This window comes from Chrysemys picta, chromosome 12 (genome assembly GCF_011386835.1).
Source record: "Chrysemys picta bellii isolate R12L10 chromosome 12, ASM1138683v2, whole genome shotgun sequence".
NCBI lineage: Eukaryota > Metazoa > Chordata > Testudines > Emydidae > Chrysemys > Chrysemys picta.
Window position 1 is genome coordinate 48,031,133 of NC_088802.1, and position 22,394 is coordinate 48,053,526.

Sequence of the window (22,394 nt, forward strand, 5' to 3'; positions counted from 1 at the left end):
GTTACTGCTGAATCACACCCGTGGTGCCCAGAGCAGAATCTGCCCTTGTTTCTTTAGATGGATGGATGTTCATAGTGGGGTCTCGCCTCTGTGCCTGAGGGGCCCTTTACTTTGTTTACAGACCATTCATTTGCAGTCCCTGAACCAGAAGGGCCTTTGTTTTGCTCCTGCCCTGCCCTGCCTATGAGTCCTCAAGCAGGGCTGCCCTGCCTGCTTCCCCTCCTCCCTCCTGATACCCCTCCAGCTGCCTCTTCCCCTCCTCTCTCTCTCTCTCTCTCTCTCTCATGCCATCCCTCCCTCTCCCCCTTTCGAGGCCATTTCCGGTCCAGCCCGTCTCCTAGCAACCCTCATCAGCAGCCACCGCCCCCCTCAGCTCGGCTCCTTCCGCTTCCGCCGCTTCCCCGGCCCGGCTGCTGCTACGGGCCCTCCCCCGACCCGACCCCCCCCCTCCAGGGCCGCGGCCGGAGACACCTCCTGCTGCCAGCCCCTCCCGCCCACGGGTGAGACCCTCCTCTCAGGGGGACCTCGGGGTGAGACCCCGGGGCGCGAGCAGGGCCGGGGGGAGCTGCTGGGGCGGAAGCTACTTTGAGGGAGGGGAGTGTCCAGGGCTGGGGAGGGAGGAGGTTATAACAAGGTAGCTACCTAATTTCCTCCCCCCCCCCGTCATCGTCCCCGGCGGGAGGGGTAATTATCCTAGGCAGTGGGGAAAGGGTGGCGTTGGGGGGGAAGGAAAGAGAAGAGCTGGGGGGGGGAGAGAAACCCCAAGAGAAGGAGGTTGTTGGGGGGGTTGTTAGAGTGGGGGGGGGGTCAGTATAATACCAGGGCTTTCACGGGAGGGGGAATTAAAGCTAGGCTTGATGGACACGGAGGCAGGGGGGAGTAAATAGTTTCAAGGGGGGGGGGGGCTTGTCGTAGATGTTAGACCAGTTCTTGGGCTAGGGGTACTACCTGAATTAAGAAGAGGAGAGGTTAATTATCAGACCCCCTTTTGTGGCGTGGGGGGAAGGGAGTTATTGGGAGAATAAGGCTATTTATATCAGGAAGAGTGAGGCTGATCATTTGTCGGAGCAGGTGTCTCACAAGAAGGGTGCGTTCTGATAGTAATTGGTATATCAGGCCGGAAGGGGAAAGAGAGGGTTTTGGGATAATACCAGGGTGGAAAGAAAAGCAGAGGTTAATTATGATGATAGCAAGTGTAGGGTATCCAGTCTGATGAGTTGTGAGTCAGGCTTCGGGGGGAGGAAAGGGAGTATAATAATAATAGGGGAAAAGTTAAAGCATACAATAAAGGATGGTTGCTAAACCCACCCACAGGATCCCTGAATTGGGAAGCGAGCCCCAAGTTAGCCCTACTTGTCTTGTTTAATTTGACCATTTAGACAGGGAAAGCTAAAATCCATAAGGGATGGAAGGGGAGGAAAACAGCGGTCCTCCCTCCTCAGGAGTGTTTGCGGACTGGAGTTTGGCCTTTTGGACTCTGTGCTCAGTGATCCTGCCGGTAGTGATCACCTTGTGGTGCAGCTTCCAGCGATCCCGGAGGCAGGTGCTGAGGCGAGACATCTTCCGCCAGAGCAAGCACGACTGGCACTACACAGATCTCTTTGGCCAGCCCACCTATTGCTGTGTGTGTGCCCAACACATTCTTCAGGGAGCTTTTTGCAGCTGCTGTGGGCTGTGTGTCCACGAAGGGTGTCTCAAGAAGGCTGACCAACATTTCCTCTGCAAGGAGATTATGATGAGGAGTGATGGTGAACCCCACACCTCTATGGCACATCACTGGATCCGAGGCAACGTCCCACTGTGCAGCTATTGTGTCGTATGCAAGCAGCAGTGTGGCACCCAGCCCAAGCTCTGTGACTACAGGTACAGCGGAGGAATGTGTTTGCATATGCAGGAAGTACAGTATCATGTCATTATTGGAATTGCTGTGGCAATATTTGGTCACCTTGCTGCTAAATGAAATGCTAGAATAGTTCAAGCAAGTTGTCCAGCATGAAGCTGTGTTAGAATTTCTCACAGGGCCTATCATCAATGAGACTGCTTATGATAAGGTGCTATTCAGCGTGAGTAAAGGTGGGAGAATGGAGTCATAAGTTGGGGGTAAAGCATAGCTCACTGTCATCTATTTTATTATTATTTCTATTACTGTAGCACCTAAGGCCCCCAATCAAGAATTAAGGCTGTATTTTGCTAGATGTTGTACAGGCATGTAGTAAGACAGTCCCTGCCCCAGAGAGCTTACAACGTACGGCCTGCTCCTGCAACAATTCATAATTTGTTTAACTTTACATACTGTGAGTAGTCGTATTGACTTAACTTCATGCACTGTGAGTCATTCTCTTTAAGTAGGTGCAGAAATCTTTGCAGGATTGGGGCCTGGACTTACAACAAAACACAGTATAAATTAAACAAGTATAGGTGCAAATGGGGTTCAATCCTCCTAAGACTATATTGCAGGGGTCAGCAACCTCTGGCACGCAGCCCACCCTGGTGGGCCGGGCCAGTTTGTTTACCTGCCGCGTCCACAGGTCCACATCCCTCGGCCCGCGCTGCTTCCCGCCGCCCCCATTGGCCCGGAGCAGCGAACCGCGGCCAGTGGGAGCCGCGATCGGCCGAACCTGCGGATGCGGCAGGTAAACAAACTGGCCCGGTCCGCCAGGGTGCTTACCCTGGCGAGGAGCGTGCTAGAGGTTGCCGACCCCTGCTATATTGTAAGCTCCTTGTGGTAGGGACTCTTTTTGTTCTGTGTCTGTACAGCATCTAGAACAACGGAGTCCTGGTTCATGAGTTGGTCGCCTAATGCTATTGTACAATACTACAAATAATAATAATAAGCAGAACTCCCCCTGAAAGTTAATGTGGCATTCTTAAAATGTCACCCATTAGCTTATGGTTACCTTATAATATAAATATCTATAATATCAAATGAAAAGTTATCTCAGTACCCTGAAATTAGCTTTTGTTGATTTCAATGGGACTACTTGTAGAGTAAGGTACTAGTCAACCTGATGAATGTCATGGAGTTGGTTCTGTAAATATTATCCTCATGGACCAAGTTCTGTTTTCGGTTAATCCACTGTAACTCCATTGACTTCACTGGACATACTCTGGATTTACATCACTGTAACTGAGACATTATACTTTGGGATGGACAGGTGCCTGCTGCTTCATATTTACTTACTCAGGTATTTTTCATGAGGCAAGCTAATTAGAAGAACCACCTTAGGAATCTTTTGCCAGGCTCTTAAGCTGTACAGCAGCATGGACGAATAGTCAATTAATATATTTCTATGTATAAAACTGCTATTCTTCTACTGTCAAACTCTCATTCAGTCTTGGCAATCATTTATTTAATACTGGTTGCACTGTTGTGTGATTCATCTGCAGTTTACAATATAAATTGTATCTGTTTCCCATCTTTTCTTCCTGTCTCTTTTCCCTCCAGTTGAATTTTTGTGTTTCTCAAGTTTCATTTTCTTCAGGAAATAATGTACAGTATTTATTTAAGGTGTCTGCATAGTGCTATAATTAACTGTGCATGGTTTAGAGAATGAGAACACAGCATTTTACTCCGAAGGGTTTACAATTTCAGTGACATACATACTGTGACATGGAGAGATTATAGCAAACAAGAGAGAAGGAGAGAGGGATACACAAAAAATAAGATTGAGGTTAATTGTCTTCCATGGTATGCATAGTATTCTTTTATTTTTCTAAAAATAATTAGTGTGTTGGTATTAAGGAAATAGTGAGTCATTGTTGAAGGGAAGGTAGCAAAAAGTTGAGCTGGAGATTTTAAATGGTCTCAAAATGAACAGTAGCCTTCAAAAACATATTTTGGCAGTCAGCTTGTATGGTAAAGAAAATAGAGTGTTGATCCCAAGCAAAGTATGTACAGATCTGGCATATTTGTTCATTAGTAACTGCACTGTCTGAACTCTTTCAGCGTAAAACTGCCCTAGCAGCAGATGGATATTCCTGGAGTACCTCCACTGTCTGTCTAGCTGTATGTCTGGACATTGGAATTGTCTTGCACATTGTCAGCAGCTGTGCGAGCTTCACACTGAAAGTTTGGGGTTCAGTACTTACTCTTAAATTAAATCTACTGTTACAGTTCAATTGTATTCTGAATTTTCCTAGGCACCTACTCTTAGATAATCTTTTCAGCAACTGCTAATTTCTGAAAACCCCATGACAGACTTCCCTCTATTGTTCAATTAAATATCTTTGACCAGGACCAGCTCCAGGGTTTTTGCCGCCCCAAGCAGGGGCACTCCAGCGGTAGCTCCACCGCGCCCCTTTCTTCTTCGGTGGCAGGTGCTTCCCTCCAAGAGGGACCCGCCGCCGAATTGCCGCGGAACAGCCCGATGTGCTGCCCCTTCCCCCTGGCCGCCCCAAGCACCTGCTTGCTGGGCTGGTGCCTGGAGCCGGCCCTGTCTTTGACACAGATGAGAGTAGGTGCATACGATGGTAGAGAAAGTATAATTGTGTCTATAATGTTACAAAGGAATTACTATTTTCCTCGATTATACTTGCTACCTATTTTTACCCAGCTCTTATGTGACACCTTGTAAGCGAGTAGAGCTCCGGAAGAGCAAACAACTCTCATCTGTAAGGAGCCTCAAGTGTGTTTGGTTGAGGGCAGGATTCATGGCCAGGAATGAAAAGAAATGGTCACCCATCGGGAATGTCAGTGTCCATGGTTATAAAAGCTGGATTAACGGAGGGACTTCAAAAATAGCTTCCACAGCTGCTTAAATCAGGTTTTTGGATGTGGTGAACCAGGATTAGCCTTCTGCAGAGGATGGCAATAGGTATTATAATATTTCCTCCTATATTGTCTCTCATCAGGACAGCTGTAGGAATAGGTTAAATTGCTGAGCAACTATGTGCAGTGGGATTTTTGTGCTACAGCTTTGTATAATGCTGTACAACGCTTAGAGTTTAGGATTTAAAGGGATGCTGTCAACTTTGAAAAACGACATTATTTACAAATTTATTAGCTTCTTACTAACACTAAATTGTGAAATTAAAAAGCATTTTTGAAATTCAGTTTATTTTTTACTATTTGAAATGTCTTTTTTCAGTTAATGAAAATTAATGGAGCTATTTACACTTTCACTTTCAGGTTTTCAATTCTGCAGTGTTTGTGTTGCCAGCTATGCAAGGCAATATTTATTTGCTTATAGCAGCTGTTTCTCTTGGAATTACAAAACATGTTAATGTTTCCATTGGTTTTAAATTTTGTAAAAGCTCATTTTTACAAAATCCTAAATATTTGGCCAAACTTGAGTTGACGGTGACCTTTCAGTAGTGGATTTGAAGCACATCTGTTCTCCTTAAACCTACAGAGAACTTGCTCAGTTTTGTTTTTGTAATGAGTTATGACTATGTAGTGCGTCTTGTAATATTTAATAGTAATCATTTTGCCATAAGTATACCTGGAGTATTTTTTTTTAATGAGTGCACAAAAAAAATAGTTTTTTTCCTACTTGGTTAAAGCTATAAATATCTGCTCTGTTTTTAGATGGAAGTAAATATGGTTCCAGAATGCTGTTTTGTCAAGTTGTCCGAAGGTCTGAAACTTTTCTAGTTATATTTTGATATCTGCCTATTTGAGTCTATTCCCAGTTCCTTGGGAATAAATGTCTTGACTTTCTTCACACTCCATGCTGTCAATGCTCATGTATTCCAGCCCAAGACTGTGTGCACAGTGTAGTGTGCTGTGTACATTCACTTTTTTTAATATAGAAGTTAGGCAGTGAGAAGAAAGGAGTGAAGAGTTAATTGATAGCATGTCAGCAGTTTTTCTATATTTGCCTGTTCAGTTGTGCTGGCAGTAGCAACAGTAAACGCTAGTTTCAAAAAGTAAGATACAACAGTATAAGTTGTGCTTTCCACCTATTAAATGTTTGTTATTGAAACAGGAATAAATGTCAGAAAAGCCCAGATCCATTTTTCTATGTGGTAACGATCTTCGGTTTTCTCTCCTTTATGTCACGGTGGGTTTGTAAGCCCAATAGAAGGGAGACGAGAAGGAGTAGTTATTTGATCAGAAAATGTGTATATGGGGGGGGTGGAGAAACAACTTCATCTCAAGGCAGGTAGTAAATTATCTACTGACAGTTTATGCCAGTTTTGTCTATTTAGGGAATTGCATGTGATGTAGTTACTTGGACTTGATTATTATTATGAGCAATGTGATATTGAGAACCTTAAATACACTTGCCTCCTATCTTATATCATTATGAGAGAATATTTGTTTCATAGCCTACAAAGCTCTGTGTTAGAGTTCAAGAATGCATGACTTCTAAACTTCACAGTTTAAGAAAAGTATTTGGTTTTCTAATGTATCATATGGGGACATTAGAAGTGGAAACGACCTACTTGGCCAGCTAGTCCACATCTCTGTCAATGTGGAACTCTTCCCTACAGTACGTTTACTAGTGCTTTGTCCAGTCTAGTTTTAATGTGCCAAGCTACTATGAGGAGGAGCTGGGTTTTTCTTACTATTCAGTCTGAATTTTTTATTTTCTTAATTTCATCCCACTAATACTCTTTTTGTCTGTCTTGAAGATCAGGTCTAATAAACTCCAATATATTTGAAGTTGTGGTCACTGCACGTAAAATCCAAGAGTACCCTCCAATAACTCATTTGTCCCATGGTTCCTACAAATCTGCTCTGAGTTTTTCTCAGACTTATCAGCTCCGCTGCTCTCTACCAATTTTAAAATTAATGTTTTTTTTGTGAATTAAAAAATTATGCTATAGTGTGCTGCAGACTCATGCTGCATCTCCACAATCACCATTATAAACTTTCTCCATCATCTTCTGGTTTTCATCTCTCTATTCATCTCTCTATATAACCATACAGAGAACATGAAAAGATGGGAGTTGTCCTACCAACTCTAAGGGCTTGTCTATACTTACGTGCTGGTTCGGCGGCGGGCAATCGAACTTCTGGGTTCGATTTATCGTGTCTTGTCTGGACGCGATAAATCAAACCCAGAAGTGCTCTCCGTCGACTCCGGTAATCTTGCTTGGCGCGAGGAGTACACGGAGTCGACGGGGGAGCCTGCCTGCTGCGTCTGGACCGCGGTAAGTTCGAACTAAGGTACGTTGACTTCAGCTATGTTATTCACGTAGCTGAAGTTGCGTACCTTAGTTCGAATTGGGGGGGTTAGTGTAGACCAGGCCTAAGAGGCTAATCTTGTCAAACTGTCTGTAATGGGCTATCTTGATTATCACTACAAAAGTTTTCTCTTAATTAATTAGCCTCTTAGCATTGGTATGTGTATATATATCCCCTTACTATATGTTCCATTCTATGCATCCAATGAAGTGGGCTGTAGCCCACCAAAGCTTATGCTCAAATACATTTGTTAGTCTGTAAGTGCCACAAGTACTCCTGTTCCTTTTGTGGGGATAGATTCATCCACTGCTCCCGTCCTTGCTTGGCTTTGTCCTTTGCTTTCTAACCTTACTATGTTGGCTATTTTTAGTTCCCTGTACTGACCTAGTGTTCCACGGATGTCAAGGATCTTGGGGCAATAATCAAAAAGAATAAAAAGTAATTGCCACCTGGCCCATTACAACATTAAAAATATTGTATATAAATCATTCGGATTATGCATTTTAGAAATACAATTTTTTTCTAAATCTTTTTAACACTTTATCTATTTTACATTGCTTTTTCAGTTGTTCCAGAATATTACTGTAGGGATTCAAAACCAAAAACATGATTATATATCATTATTTTCTGAAGGATCTTTCCGTACTCTAGGAGAAGCAGTTATGAAGTTTGATTGTACCAGGATTCTCCCAATAATCAGTCTGATGCCTGCTAGGGTGTCCCCTAGTTTGAGTAATAAAAATATATTTTTAGACCATGTTTACTCTCTTCTGTTAATTCTCTAAGTAAAGGACAGCTAGTTTTTCTGAATTAGACCCTGCACATTTCTAAGTGTGTAAGTGCTGTTGATAAAGTACCGTATTTTAAGGCAAGTTCTACAGTATTATTTTGTGATCCCATTGCATAACTTGTGCTGTATTAATATACTTTACTTTACAAAGTGTTTTTGCATAGCCCTATATAAGTAAACTCAACCTTTCAATCCAAACAGTTGGTTAGAAATCAAGTCAAACCACCATTTGGACTCTTTTTGTTTCTATTTTCAGGTGCGTTTGGTGTCAGCACACTGTACATGATGATTGCATGCAGAGCTCTCTAAAGAGCGAGAAGTGTCGTTTTGGAGAATTCAGAAACTTAATTATTCCACCATATTACTTATCCACCATTAATCAGATACGTAAGGATAAAAGAACTGATTATGGAAAGGTAACTTTATCGTTATTTTTATAATACGTAATTCTAAATATTAAATAAGTGCAATGACCTGTTGGTGGTTATACACTGAATAAGTGTTTGAATACGTAAATGCTCAGTGTGTTGATTTGAATTTATTAGTCATTTTATTAACATCCTGGTTGAGATTTAACAGATTTTTGCATTTAATTTTCTGAGGCAACACTGAGGCTATAGTATCTTGCTTTCTTAAACATCTTAACCACAACTGTTTAAATCCCATAATCATCTTTAGTCAAAAATTCCAAAAGTAATTTATGCTCAATTCCCTGTTATATGTTAGAGAATATTCATTAAATCTTTAGCAAAATCTGTAAATAGAGCCATTTAAAAGAAAACTGTTTCGATGCTCCAAGCCACTACTGTAGATATTGGAGAGAAATCCTATAAAGTCTTTTTTAAGGGATACCTGATAAGAATAAGCCTGTTAAAGAATAAACTTCCATTGCACCCAAAAATTAAATACTGTAAAAACAGACTGACTCTTCAGAGGTACAGCTGTCAAATAAAAATATTTTCTGTGTACCAAAATAGAGTGTATTGAATAATGCGGAGTGTCAACACTCGCAGTACCACCACGAGTTTCGTGATTGGGGGACTGTACCCTGGAAATTAATGACTCAAAGGATTTAGGGATCATAGTGAGCAAGCAACTCAACTCAACATGAATTCCCAAGAGCGATGCTGTGGCAAAAGGGCTAATGGGATCCTTGTATGTATAAACGGGAGTAGTGAATAAAAGAGGGGCAAGGTGAATTTATTTCTGCATATGCCATCGGTGAAGCTGATACGAGAACACTATGTACAGTTCCGGTGTTTACGGTTTAAAAAAGATGTTGGGGAAAACTGGAGAAAGTGCAGAATAGAGCTGCAAAAAAAGATGATTTAAGGGCTGAAGAAAATGCCTGACAGTGAGAGACTTAAAGAGCTTAAACTAAACAGAGTAACAAAAAGAAGATAAGAAGTAACTTGACTAGTGTATAAGTACATTACAAGGAGAAAATACTTGTACAAAAGGGCTATTCAATCTTGTGGAGAAAGACAGAACAAGAACTGGTGGCTGGAAGCTGTGCCAGACAAAAACGTGTGCCTTATTTTTACTTTGAATTTAAGCGTGAGAGCGATTTAACCATTGGAGCAAACTGCCAAGGAAAGTGGTGGATTCTCCATCTCTTGATGTCTTCAAATCAAAACTGGATGCCTTTCTGGAAGATAGGAATCAGTCAAATAGAAGTTAATGGGCTGGTTACAGGACTAACTGGGTGAAATTTAGTGGCTTACGATATACAGGAGATTAAACTAGATGTTCTAATGGTCCCTTCTGGCCTTAAAATCTATGAATGATTTCAGACCAGTTTTAGGGGGCTCTTGTGATAAAACACAAGCAGCTCAGAAATTTTACCTGAGGTGCCTGTACTTCCCCCTTCAGCCTTTATAGGCTACTGTGCTGTTTATGCCACAGGCAGCCAACCCTGAGCAGGGCAGATTCCAGGACAGCAGAGCCGGCCCCGCTCCAAGCTTAGTAGTCTAAGGCTACATCTACACTACAGGGGGGGGGTCGATTTAAGATACGCAAATTCAGCTACGTGAATAGCGTAGCTGAATTTGACGTATCGCAGCCGACTTACCCTGCTGTGAGGACGGCGGCAAAATCGATCTCTGCGGCTTCCCGTCGACGGCGCTTACTCCCACCTCCGCTGGTGGAGTAAGAGCGTCGATTTGGGGATCGATTGTTGCGTCCCAAAGGGACGCGATAAATCGATCCCCGAGAGGTCAATTTCTACCCGCCGATTCAGGTGGGTAGTGTAGACCCAGCCTTAGCCTTGCTATCCCCACAGGCCCAGCGCAGGAAAGGAGAGTTATTGGATGTCGGAGCACAGAGCAAACTTCCTCCCTGCAGGTTGAAGACATGGGGCAGCTGTTAGATCCGGCCAGAGGAGAAGATGGGGAAGTGGAGGCTTACAGGTTGGCAGGAGGTGAAGGGGAGAGCAGGCTACGGGAGCATGCTGGGGAATTGGGATGGCTGCAGGAGTGTGCCAGTAGGGAGCCTGGAGGACTGGGCAGCGAAGGTGAGGGGAAAGGGAGTTGGGACCTGCATTATTGTGTATGATTCAAGGTTGAATTTTCAACCTGTAATTCTCACACGCAAATTAGGGTATTCACAGGGGAGGTCAAAATCAGAAGACAGACAAAAAGCAAGATTTTCTTCTCTTTTTATCTTTGGTTCTGACTCATGGTATTTGAACCCTTGAGGTTAGCCGTACTGAAAACATGAAGTCGATTTAGAGGGGAACTTGCATGTTTGTGTAAATTTGATAAAAGCTATTTGTAGATATGTTCAACTTTGCTGATAATTTTCTGTATATCCCTCTATTATGGAAATCATTTGTGTTTGAACAAAAGCATTATCTGTCCTAAACCATGTTTTGATTCTTCCATGAGAGTATAGTCCTGGGTTTAAGACCTCAAGGCTGCTATGGAGATAATTCTGATGTGATTTCATTGCAAGATCCAGGTGTAGAAGAGGGAGGGACTGTTTGAAAGCTCTTGTTACAAATGATGATTAGCAAAAGTGGCAACAAGAAACTATGAAAAAAACACAAAAATGAAATGACTTTTAGTAGCTGTATTTTGACACTTTCAACTAAATCTTCACTGACTGGGAATGCTACTGGTTAAAAGTAAAGTTGTAAAACTTATCACTTATTTGCAAAGGTTGCTTGTTTCTGTACTCACTATAAAGAGGGAATGAGCAACTTTTTATTTAAAATTATGGAGTAATTCATTCTTTCTGTCTTTGTGTGAATGGGGAATGAAGTTGGAATTCAAAGCCCCTCATTCCTTTCAGGTTTGTCACATTTGTGTACATATGGAAATTTTTTCTTTCTGCAGTTGGCATCCTCCTATGGTAAACACTGGACCCCAATAATAATCCTGGCTAATACTCGTAGTGGAAACAACATGGGCGAAACATTGTTGGGCGAGCTTAAGATTCTCTTAAACCCAGTTCAGGTAATTGTGGGGAAAAGCCATAACTATGTAATAACCTAAAGACTCAATTAAGATCACCAGCATTTTGCTTATATATGGACTACAGGATCTTTTTAAGCAGTTTGATACAAATCTCCAGCTAAGGAAACAGATTGGTGCAGTTCTCATTTGAAGAAAAATGGACACGAGGATTTTAGCACAGAATTGCAAATGCAACTTAAGGAAGGAGCGTTGTTTTTTTTTTTACAATGAGTTTGATAAGGAGCTAGGTGTCACCAAGATTTATAGAAGTTGAACTTGCAATAATCCCCTCACTGCTTTTATTTTCCATAAGTCTCCTATTCTTTCAGGAAGGTATGAGGCTTTTAAGATAGGGAACAATTTAAAAAACACTTTAAATCATAAGTAAAATCATAACTCTTATTTTTTTCTTTTCACTGTATGATGCGTTGTGCGACACCATCACGGGGTCACTCTGTCTGGTGCAACGGTCCTTAGTAGACTATGTGGGTTTGATATGATTCTTTTGAAACTTTTTAAATCCTAACTTTACTTGTGAAGATGGCAATACATCTGGCTATTTTCCTGTGTTGCTCTCTCTGTGTTGCCATTGTCCCTTAAACTCAACTGGGAAGGCACAGGATGCTCTGACGTAACATAGCTGTTCCTAGACTTCCTGACTACATCTTAATTCTCTTCCTCCAAAGTTCAAAGCAAGAGCCTTTAATGATTTCTCCTAGTCTGAATTTAAGGTCTTTGTTTAAAAAAAAATCAATGCCAAGAGTAGTCTCAATGAATAAACTCTTTTACAAACTGAATTTTGTCTTTTTTTTTTTTTTTTTAAACCATTTTTTTATTTCATTACTTTTGGTTCTTGTAAAAGTGAAGGATTGACATTAATGGATTAAAAAAAATTATTTTGGGGCAAAATCCTACTTGCTTTGTTAATATGAATATTCACTGAAGTAACTACTCACATGACTCTGAGTAGGATTTGGTCGTTGGTATGATCATTTGCCAGTGTAGTTGACTGGAACTTATTATGATCAGTTTGCGTCCTGATATATAAAAGTGAAGATGTTTTGATCTGTGAAGTAAACCCTGTGTTGTGTGTCTTGTCTTAGACATTTTTATTTTCATTTGTTCATAGGTTTTTGATCTGAGCAAAATTTCACCTGCCAAAGCACTCCAGCTTTGTACCTTGCTGCCTTATAATTCTGCTAGGGTACTTGTTTGTGGTGGGGATGGCACAGTGGGCTGGGTCCTGGATGCAATTGATGAAATGAAGATAAAGGTATTGCGTTTGAATACCTTTGCATGTATTGTGGTGAAATAACTTTTGTAACAGGCGAAAGTGTAAGCCCTAATCTCTTATCTGGATATGGGTCATTCCTATCTTTCAGAATAAACCTATTAAGAAAAGTATTTGTAAAGTAGCTTATGTACAATAAAGAGATACAGATGTTGAACATTTAATTTAGAAGCCATTCTGCTCACAGAGTGTAGCCTATTTTATGCATGCCTTTGTAATCTAAAGAGAAATTTAATTTGCTGTTAATAGACTCGTCAAAAGTATTCAGCTTCTAAAGCTACCAAAAATAATGGCACAATTGCAGATTGTGACTTTAGAAAGAGATTAAGGGACAGAAGTAGATAAATTATTAAATATTTGGTTTTCATTCTACCATTATTTACTGACACAAAGTGAAGAAACTTTGTGTGTTTAGTATTGTTTCTAAATAGAACATCTTTTCAGTTTAAGAGGTGTCAGCAAGAACTCCTGGGATGTCTAATTCAATTGTCACCCTTTCTGCCTAGTATCCACACAGCTCCTTTTCGCTACAGAAAAAAGAAAACAGGTGGTAAAGGTCACAAAATTGGATAATAAAAATTTAATTCCCATTTCCCAATTTTCTGGAGCCAGTCAAAGTGAATGTTATATTTGTTAACTAATAATACTTTGTAAAGTACTGTACTGAAAGCTGCGACTGGGTCATGATGCATATCATCAACCTATGAACTCTTTTGAGAGAGACATATTTGCTGGTACAATGAAATACGTGGAGGAAAATGTCTTATTAGCCCTGCAGAGCTAACATCCTTAAGATGGTGTGAGCTGGATTCTAGGCCCTCTCATGCCTCCTTAGCCGAGTTCTTGACAAAATGTTATGCTCCTGAAAACCCATTACAGGCATTGGCAGTACATAGGTATTCCTCTGTGGGCTGGGCTGTAAAACCTTTATTACTGGTGGTAAGTGAAGGGAGAAAAGAGTCCAGCTTGACTCTCAGATCCCTGGTTGCAGGGCTGATAATAAGAAGAAACATCCTTTTTCTTATAAACATATATATCCTGATTAAACAACAGTAACCATGATGCCACTTTTTCAAATTACTTCTCACAGTTGAAAACTTAAATCTCACAACAGCTCTCTGAACTAGGTAGATAGACCAGCTTTACAGAGGGAAAGCTAAGGCAGTAAGGGAAAGGCAAGATATTTTCCAAAGGGGCTGCTCACTTGGGGATATGTTATGTTTGTGCATTTGATATTTGCCTAGTTTAAAAATTCAACCTTTCATATTTTCTCGATCCCAAGTGCTTAGATTTGACATTTGCCGTGCTTACAGTACGTGCTGTGCCACTCTGTAATAACCATTGAAGCAGCTTCTCTGTTAATGGTGTTCAGCTATCTTCAACTTTCTGGGGATAATGGGGAGGGAGAGGACTCTAAAAATGGAGATTCTAAAATGTACCATTTCTATGTCACAGGGACAAGAACGGTATATTCCACAAGTTGCAATCTTACCTCTCGGAACAGGTAATGACCTGTCTAATACGTTGGCTTGGGGTGCAGGTTATGCTGGAGAAGTCCCAGTGGAACAAATTTTACGAAATGTAATGGAGGCAGATGGAATCAAACTAGACAGGTAAGTAACACAGTACAAAGGTGAATCCCACAGCACCATGACTATTTTATCTATAAACTCCAGAAAGCATTACCAATCAACAGTAACACCCAGTGACCGCAGAGTTTTGGTAAGGAAACACAAGGCACCAGCAGGTGCGCACAGGTGTAACTGCTCCTGTGGGAAACTAGGGGCTACTGGATGTCAGAGATGGAGGAGCCTCTGCCGAGCAGCTTCTCCAATGCTGAACCTTTAGATATTTAACCAAACCTCTGAATCTTCTGAGGAACATCCGTCTTCCAATTATAATTTCTTACATTGCAGTTGTTGGTTTCTTATTGCAGTTTGAGTTCAGTGAGAGTAGTTCATCTTCTGTAACTTGGCTAAATATTAGCCTTTTGTTTTTCAGATGGAAGGTTCAGGTAACAAACAAAGGATACTACAATTTAAGAAAACAAAAGGTATGATTTCAAAATTACTAAAATGTGGATCTTACCAGATGCTTGTATGAACTGATTATTTTATTTCCTACTTGTATATGCTTTTTAAATAAAATAAAATAAACTGCCTGGCCTGAAGGTTGTAGAGTAATAATACCTCGCTGATGGAGCACTTCTCATCAGAAGATCTCAAAAAGCTTTACAAAGGAGGTCTGAATCATTATTCCTATTTTGCCGATGGGGAAACTGAAGCACGGGGAGGTGAAATAATTCCCCCACAGTCACGCAACATGCCGGTGACAGAGCCAAGAATAAAACCCAGGTTTCCTGTGTCCTAGTCCAGTGCTCTGTTCATTAGGCTTTTCTCTTCGGTTCACAGTTCATTAGGAAAGTAGATGGAAGCTTTAATGATAATGACATTGGAGCATTGAAAACAATGAACTGCTTTGTTAATTGGCTGACACAAAAGTGAAGCTGTCATGCAAGTTTCCAGCAGTGCTGAGAACACTATTCTTACTACACGACAATCTTATAATTCACAATAAACAAGAATAATAAAATAGGAAATGTGAGGAGGATTGCAAATCATGTGTTTCCACTCTGGAAAGTTTCAGGAAAAAAGATATAACCATTTGGTACATGAAAAAGATAAGTAACTTGCCTGTAAAGTGAATAATTATTTGAAAGAGTGAACTAATCTCACATCAGTTTTACACTTTTGGGACTGACATCAGTAGAGTTACCCCCTAATTCTCATCAGTGTGAGAGAAGAATCAGGCCCTACTCTCCAGGGAGCAGAGGGGCTTGGAATAGTGTTTGAGGGAGTTGGTATCTGACTTGTTACAGGGTTAGTTGAAATTCCAAGGTATAATGAACTGTAAATATCTATATTTGCATATTGTAGTTAAGTAGCAGCGTCAGCTGGAAAATGTTGGGATCCACAGAAAGAAATGCAGGATTTACAGTTTCTTTACTAGATTGCTACATGTTTTGCTTGCAGACCTGGCATTAAGAACCTTTATCTTATTTTTAGGGCTGTCAAGCGATTAAAAAAATTAATCGCATGATTAAAAAAAATATTCATGATTAATTGCACTGTTAATAATAGAATACCATTTATTTAAATATTTTTGGATGTTTTCTACATTTTCAAATATATTGTTTTCAATTATAACACAGAATACAAAGTGTACAGTGCTCACTTTATTTTTTATTACAAATATTTGCACTGTAAAAAACAAAAAAGTGGTTTTCAATTCAATTAATACATGTACTATAGTGCAATCTCTTTATCATGAAAGTTGAACTTAAAAATGTAGAATTATGTAAAAAAAAAACTGCATTCAAAAATAAAACAATGTAAAACTTTAGAACCTACAAGTCCACTCAGTCCTATTTCTTGTTTAGCCATTCATTCAGACAAACAAGTTTGTGTACATTTGCAGGAGATAATGCTGCCCGCTTCTTGTTCACAATGTCACCCGAAAGTGAGAACAGGTGTTCTCATGGCACTGTTGTAGCCGGCGTCGCAAGATATTTACATGCCAGATGCGCTAAAGATTCGTATGTCCCTTCATGCTTCAGTCACCATGCCAGAAGACGTGCGTCCATGCTGATGACGGGTTCTGCTAGATAACAATCTAAAGCAGTGCGGACCAACCCATGTTCTTTTTCATCATCTGAGTCAGATGCCACCAGCAGAAGTTGATTTTCTTTATTGGTGGTTCAGGTTCTGTAGTTTCCGCATCGGAGTGTTGCTCTTTTAAGACTTCTGAAAGCATACTACACACCTCATCCCTCTCAGATTTTGGAAGGCACTTCAGATTCTTAAACCTTGGGTCAAGTGCTGTAGCCATCTTCAGAAATCTCACATTGGTACTTTCTTTGCGTTTTGTCAGATCTGCAGCAAAAGTGTTCTTAGAAAAAATGTCATGTGCTGAATAATCATCTGATGCTACTAGAACATGAAATATATGGCAGAATGCAGGTAAAACACAGAGCCGGTGACATACAATTCTCCGCCAAAGAGTTCATTCACAAATTTAATTAATGCATTATTTTTTTAACAAGCATCATCAGCATGGAAGCATGTCCTCTGGAATGGTGACCGAAGCATGAAGGGGTATATGAATGTTTAACATATCTGGCACGTAAATACCTTGCAAAGCTGGCAACAAAAGTCCCATGCGAACGCCTATTCTCACTTTCTGCTGACCTAAATAAGAAGTGGGCAGCATTATCTCCTGTAAATGTAAACAAACTTGTTTGTCTGAGCGATTGGCTGAACAAGAAGTAGGACTGAGTGGACTTGTAGGCTCTAAAGTTTTGCATTGTTTTGTTTTTGAGTGCAGTTATGTAACCAAAAAAAATCTTCATTTGTAAGTTGCACTTTTACACAATAAAGAGATTGCACTATAGTACTTGTCTGAGGTGAATTGAAAAATACTGTTTCTTTTGTTTATCATTTTTACAGTGCAAATATTTGTAATCAAAAATAATAATATAGAGTGAGCAGCGTACCCTTTGCATTCTGTGTTGTAATTGAAATCAATATATTTGAAAATGGGCAAAAACATCTAAAAATATTTAATAAATTTCAATTGGTATTCTATTGTTTAGCAGTGCGATTAAAACTGTGATTAATTGTGATTAATTTTTTGAGTTAATCAAATGAGTTAACTGTGATTAATCAACAGCCCTACTTATTTTTAAAAATGCCACAGTGAGCACTTAAAGTGCCAAAAGATTTTAAAACAAAGGATACTATGAAAGTGGTCATAGGACTTTCTTTCTCTTTGAGGAAGTCAAAGGGTAGCTGAGAAGTGTGTGCAAAACTCCATGAATCCAACAATAATTTTTAAGTGGTGGCAGTGTATTGATAAGTGCAAAGAGTCAGTGAAAGTCTTTCTGACGATTTTAATTTCATAGGCCAAATTCTGTTCTGTAACGTGGGTGCTTCTCCCACCCCTGGGTAATTCTCATCGAAGCACCTGTATAACTGAGAGCCTTTAATCATTTTATATTCGCTAAGAACTGGTTATCTGCTACTTCAGATTACACACGTGTAACTTTCAATTTGCATATTGCTAGGATTTTGTTTTCATGTCTTCATAATTTTAACTAGAGCTGTTGTCCCGCAGGTGTTCACAATGAACAACTATTTTTCTATAGGACCAGATGCTCTCATGGCTCTCAACTTTCATGCGCATCGTGAGAAGTCTCCCTCACTGTTTTCCAGCAGAATTATTAATAAGGTGTGATTGATAAAATAGCATTTCCCACTTCTTGCCAAAGATATTGAGAATTGCCACCCTTTAATCAAAAGACTGCAAATAGCCTCCATTAATTCATGCAAGTATTTAAGTATCGGCTGTTTTGTGTAACAGTCTGAGACAAACTTGGATTTTTTTTTACATTTAATAGCAATCAAGCAAACATTTTTCTGCATCTTAATCTAAGGTCGTGTTTTACTAGTGTCTAGTTTATTCTCATGTGTATTTCCATTTTGTTGTTGTTGCTCAATATCAGTGATGCTTTCTAGTAATATGGCAAAATTCTCTTTGACTTCCGTGGAAACAGCTCAGGCCATTGATTTGTTGCAGTTGTAACTACCACTGTTGGAGCTATGTCCAACCTTGGAAATTGCCGTTAGGGCTCTATTTTCCCTTTTGTGAAATTTTCCTACATAGGGAAAGAGAAACTCTTCTAGTTTAGCTCCTGGAGTTTCATCTTCATTGTTCCATTGGGCATTCAGGGTTTATCTCCCTGGGTCAGGAAGTTCATTCTCCTTCAGCAGTACATGTCTTGAGATGCACAGGGATCTTGGTCAATTGTCTCCACGCAGCTGTTCTGCTGGCCCACCGCCATGCTGCTATTGGCTCACTTACCACTCCATATTTTTAGGTTGTACAGTAGTGGCTGAGAATATGGACTCTAGTACCAGCAATGGAACATGCTTCTTAGCGCTACCTCTTCCCACCCCAGTTTTAGAAGAGGTTCAGTCGTAGAGCTCTTGTAGAGGAGCTTCCATGGGGAGCTTATGGTGGGTCAGGTGCATTTGCAGCCAGGTTCCAACTGTTTGGGTTGCTCGCCCCTTCTGGAAGCAGAGGGAAAGACTCTTGTTCTTAATGACCTGCAAAGCAGTCTGAAGTATATTGATCTCTGTAGAGCTTCTCAGTCATTTGGAAACTTAATGGACTGGGGCAATGGCACTGCCTAACTCTATTTAAAAGTGTAGTACGGATTTTATTTTAAAAGGAAAAACTCTTACTTGCACTAGGTAGTAATGACTGGGTCGTCCTCTTCCTTTGCTTTTAAGTTTTCAGAGGATACACAAATATCTCATGTTACATAAGAATTTCAGATTGAGCTCTTATAACCGTAATTAAATTATCTTTGTCTTTCTCTCTGTTTCTGATACTGATTTCTCTTTAACTTTTTGTAGGCTGTTTATTTTTTCTATGGAACCAAAGATTGTTTAGTACAGGAATGTAAAGATCTTAACAAAAAAATTGAGGTAAGGTATCTTATGTTCTCTTGCTAACTCACTTTTTTCCCTGGGGAACATACATCTCCCTCCCTCAAGAAAGCAGGATCTTAAATGGAAATGATCTAGTAGTTTTTATAAATAAAAAAGTCTAAGCAACACCTAAGTCTAAGTTTCCACTAGATACAATCAAAGAGACCTCTTAAAGCATACCTGTATATTGCTTACCTTTTGATATATTAGCAAAATTAACTTGTATAGTCCCTCTGCACTGGAGCAAGTTTCACCTATACATTGGGATTTTAGCTACAGCAGGGGCTCGATCCAAAGTACTACAGTACGTCCTGATCCTAAGCCCATTGAAGATTCCCATTTACATTTATGGACTTTGGATCAAGCCCCTGCTGTAGCTAAAATCCCAATGTATAGGTGAAACTTGCTCCAGTGCAGAGGGACTATACAAGTCTGAGTCACGAACCCTTGCAACTGTAATGTGCTAGTTAATAATAGAAATGGGGGTTGTAGGATACGGTACCATATTGTGAAGTCAAAAATATTGTTTCTTAATGTGTTTGTTTATTTTATAAATAACACACATGCTGATCATATCGGACCAGTTCACATTGACTTCAGTGGGATGCCCACCCTAATGCATGAAGAGAAGTGGCACATGCCCAAGTGCAGAATTTGGCCCACAGTAACTTACTAACAATCTGTTGTGTATCTGTAAAGCTAGAGTTGGATGGTGAGAGAATCGATCTGCCGAATTTGGAAGGAATCATCGTCCTGAATATTGGATACTGGGGAGGTGGCTGTAGATTATGGGAAGGAATGGGTGATGAGCCTTATCCCCTGGCAAGGTATGTAGTGCATCAATGGTTATAATATATACTTTTTTATTACAGTGTAAGGGCCACTGGGCTTAAGTAAGCAGTCCCATTAATCAGAGGGATTGCTCACCTGAATAGGTGCTAAGATTTTATAGAATTCATTGAATTTGTTATGCAGCAGAAGGCAAACAGATAGTTTTAAGCTTATGTACTGTATCAGTCACTTTCATAATAGTTTTATCTATTAATACAAAGACTATATAAAGTTTTTTGTACAGTTATTTCAGTGGTGTTCACAGCTATTTTTTGATAATAAATGTCTCCTTTTCTAAAATTTAGGTATGATGATGGATTGCTGGAAGTTGCTGGAGTTTATGGCTCCTTCCACTGTGCACAGATTCAGGTGAAATTAGCCAATCCTGTTCGACTAGGACAGGCACACACTGTGAGGGTACGTAGCATTTATAATTACCTTTACCCAAGTTTTTCAGTGAATGTGTCATCTTAGGCACTCAGCTGCTGACCACGTCTTTGTTTTTAAAAGCTGCAGTTTGTCGGGGAGTCTGGTGTTCATCTTTCTTGGAAAAGTTAATTGCCACTTAAATTGCACCCCCATAACTCAATTATGGACACCCTATACATGTGTGTAACAAACAATATAATAAGATTCTCTACTGGGAGGCTAAAATCTTGCTATATCAGTACATAGGCAGTAGTTGTAAATGAAATATCTTTGACTGGAGTGAACTGTTATGATTCCATATATGGTCTTTTATTTAATACCAGCTGATTCTGAAGAATTCAAAGATGCCAATGCAGGTGGATGGAGAGCCATGGGCACAGGGACCCTGCACTGTTACCATAACTCATAAGACACATGCACTGATGTTATATCACTCGGGTGAACAAACGGATGATGATGCTTCCAGCATGTCTGAGCAGGAACACACAAGGGAACAGACGGATGAAGATATTTAGGTTTTGAAGAATTTTACATAATATATTGATCAATTCTCATTAAAAAACTTAGAACATTTAATATATATTTAACTATCTCAATAACTATACCTTTATGCAGTAAGGTGTAGACTTGAGTGGCATAGGGGTTTAAAAAAAAAAAAAAAAGCCATGCTTTCAAGTATTAAAGTATTAATAGAAAAACCTCCAGGCTAACCTTTAGCAAAACACTTAGGTGTATACTATCAAAATGAAAATCTCACCATAACTTAAACTGATTTTTCTTAAGGCTAAATGTTTAGTATGTCTTGAGAATACTATTTTCTCTTTTAAATAAGCAGTATGTCTTATTCAGTTCAATAATATACTGTGAGGTGCACGTAACAGAAATATCGAAATGTGACTTTGGGTAGCACAACCATCTTTTAAGACCTATGTAACAAGATTGTTTCTTTTGATGACAATTGGCAACACTTTAAAAACTGTTACAGATAACGGATCTTGTCTGATGATGATCTGAAAATAGCAACATGGCAAGTCAGTCTGTGCCACCACATTGATCGTATATACATATATGATCTGATTCAGTAAAAATGTATTATCTGCTAAAACAGATGGAGAACATATGTAAATTTTGCTTCCTGACTAGGTCATGCAAGGTGAATAATAGCTCTGTGGGATTTAGAACTTTATCTCCCATTTAAATGTGTGACCACAAAAGAGCATTATTACAAACAATGATGCGAAAATTCTGAATAGCTGTAACAGTAGATATAAACATCCTGTTTAGGTAACCATCAAGATTTCTCAAGCTAAATATTGACCTAGTTGAAGCTTCTCAGGTTTAAAACTTCATGGTTGCTTCAGCAGAAATAAATATTTGCTCCTTAGTTATTTTTACAAGCGAGTAACTTAACCAACAAAGCCAAAAGCTTGAAGCTAAGGAGTAAACCTGTCACTAATCAATCCAATTGAGCTCATGTACTGCAAATGATCTCCAAACAGTAATTGAAATGATAGTGGATGTGTGCTACATACGTTAAGCCCAGTGACAGGTTAAGGAAAGAGTCTTGGTCTAAACACTGAATGTTCTTACCTCTTTTGTCATTTTAAGCCAGCGCCCTCAAATAACTTTCCTTTTGTTTTCTGTATGCTAGTTTAAAGGGACACGGTCAAGTAGGGTAGGCCATATATCTAGGTTTTGTAAACCAAATGCAATTGTTTTACAAAATCTAAAAAAAAGTTTCCATGGATTACCTAATGTTAATGAAAACAATTTTTAAACAATTTATTTAAGCATTTTTGTACAGGTTTATGGAAATCAAACACAACAGCACTATATCAGTGCATGAGAGACCAGGAAGTTAAACAATCCCTTTCTGGTTTGAATTTTCCATGCTGAGTGAAAAGCAAAAAGCAAA

The 22,394-nt window shown here is 39.8% G+C and overlaps 1 protein-coding gene across 1 annotated transcript; it reads left to right on the forward strand.

The window, feature by feature from the left end:
* Positions 1–386: 386 nt before the first annotated feature.
* DGKE (diacylglycerol kinase epsilon) lies at positions 387–21,210 on the forward strand. The gene is made up of 11 exons (XM_008167552.3): positions 387–1,863; positions 8,179–8,338; positions 11,258–11,377; positions 12,507–12,650; positions 14,124–14,281; positions 14,670–14,721; positions 17,841–17,954; positions 19,145–19,216; positions 19,919–20,046; positions 20,356–20,467; positions 20,803–21,210. Exons 1-11 carry the CDS (start codon positions 1,406–1,408, stop codon positions 20,992–20,994), a joined length of 1,710 nt encoding a protein of 569 aa, XP_008165774.1. The 5' UTR covers positions 387–1,405; the 3' UTR covers positions 20,995–21,210.
* Positions 21,211–22,394: the final 1,184 nt, after the last annotated feature.

Excerpts from the sequence above, each read along its gene's own strand:
- DGKE (XM_008167552.3), top strand. The coding sequence starts at position 1,406 with ATGGAAGGGGAGGAAAACAGCGGTCCTCCCTCCTCAGGAGTGTTTGCG. Across the intron at positions 8,339-11,257 it reads AAAGAACTGATTATGGAAAG|TTGGCATCCTCCTATGGTAA; the intron begins GTAACTTTATCG and ends TTCTTTCTGCAG. Across the intron at positions 20,047-20,355 it reads GAGCCTTATCCCCTGGCAAG|GTATGATGATGGATTGCTGG; the intron begins GTATGTAGTGCA and ends TCTAAAATTTAG.